A 1,582-nucleotide genomic window follows, 5' to 3' on the forward strand; every position below is an offset into this window, starting at 1 on the left:
GAGTTATAGTAAGCAATCCAAAGTAATATTTCAAAAATATATGTGGGTGTGATGAAACCTAGGAAGGCATCAATTATTGAATCAATGAAGTATGGCAACCATGAAACCAGAAATGCTATCACTGCGATGCCCAGTGTTCTCGCTGCTTTTCTCTCCCTCCTGGCCACTCTGTCTTTGTAGCTATCTGATGATCCCACAGTTTTATTGCTCATACTTTCCATTTTCCTAGCCTGTTGTTTAGCAATGAGGAAAATCTTGGAGTAAACAATGATCATCACAAGCGTGGGTATGAAAAATAATAGAAAATTTACCAATACCCAACTTTGATTCACTGCACCTTGACAGCCTCCCACACAGGTGAGAGCACTGACTAGTTCCTCCAGCCCAACCTCATTTGCACCAGTGCTAATAAGAGTAAAAGAATAAATAATGGAAAAGAGCCAGGAGAAGGCAATACACATGACAGAAACTGATATGGAGATTCTTGTTGGATAGAGCAGAGGGTCGCTGATTGCAATATATCTATCCAGAGAAATGAAACATAAGTGGAAGATGGAAGCATAGCAGAAGGACCCATCGAAACAAGTGTGAAATTTACAGTAACTCTCCCCAAAGTACCAGCAGCCTTCCACGGACCTCACTGCACTGAAGGGCATCACAGTCACTCCCACCAAGAAGTCAGCGCAGGCCAGGGAGGCCATCAAAAGGTTGGATGGAGAGTGCAGCTGCTTGAAATGAAGAATCGAAATCATCACCAAGAGGTTTCCAAATACAGCCAGCCAAGATCCAAAGCCGAACACTGTGTACAGAATCAGGCGGGGTCCAGGCGAGTAGGAAATTTTGACACAGGATCCATTCAGGTTCTCGAAGCAGAGCTGCGCAGCTGCAGGAGGGGGCAAATCACTGCCCATGATTCTCTGTTTTGACATCTGGGAAAGCTATTTCTTTAAATACCTTTTAAAAAGGTATTTAAAAATATCTTTTAAAAAGGTGTATTTACAATATGTCAGTAATTGCCAGTACTTTCTGTTCCTATTTCTTTGTAAGTACAAATCCTTATTTTCATGTTTAGAAATTGATTCATACTTTTATCACATAAAATCTACTCCAATTGAATAAGTAGTTAGTTTTTATCATTATCCCAAATTCTGATTGTTTAAACTTAAAAAACAAAATCTTTCTTTGCCTTAGCTGGTATGTATCTGAGAAGTAGTAGTCTTCCAAGAGTGGTTATATGATGCATGTAAGAATGCCATATTTTATTAGCTCTCTATTCCTAATTTGTTAGAGCTAGAATAACACCCCAAACACTCTGTCCCCTCAGGAAAGTAGCTAAATAATTTCAAATACCCAAAGCCCTTAAGCTTAAATCCCCATAGTGCAATGTGTAGAAGGAAAGAAACTTTAAATAATAATTATTTTTTGCTAAAAAGAATTTTATGCCCTTCTAATATCTTGATGACATTTGACCTTTTTGTGAAATAGAAATGGATATAGAAATAGTCCTTTACTTTAAAATCTATGTCTAAAATTTGAAAGCCATATTGTTTATTTTTACTTATTTTTACTAAAAAGATTTTAC

At 37.5% G+C, this 1,582-nt stretch overlaps 1 protein-coding gene across 1 annotated transcript in view; it reads right to left on the reverse strand.

The window, feature by feature from the left end:
• The window catches only part of LOC105309874 (trace amine-associated receptor 7a-like), a 9,465-nt gene extending 8,554 nt beyond the window's left edge, over positions 1–911 (reverse strand). The window contains exon 1 of the mRNA XM_011386086.2: positions 1–911. Coding sequence (XP_011384388.2) covers positions 1–911 — 911 coding nt within the window.
• Between the last annotated feature and the right edge of the window lie 671 nt (positions 912–1,582).

Source organism: Pteropus vampyrus, unplaced genomic scaffold (assembly GCF_000151845.1).
Source record: "Pteropus vampyrus isolate Shadow unplaced genomic scaffold, Pvam_2.0 Scaffold910, whole genome shotgun sequence".
Taxonomy (NCBI): domain Eukaryota; kingdom Metazoa; phylum Chordata; class Mammalia; order Chiroptera; family Pteropodidae; genus Pteropus; species Pteropus vampyrus.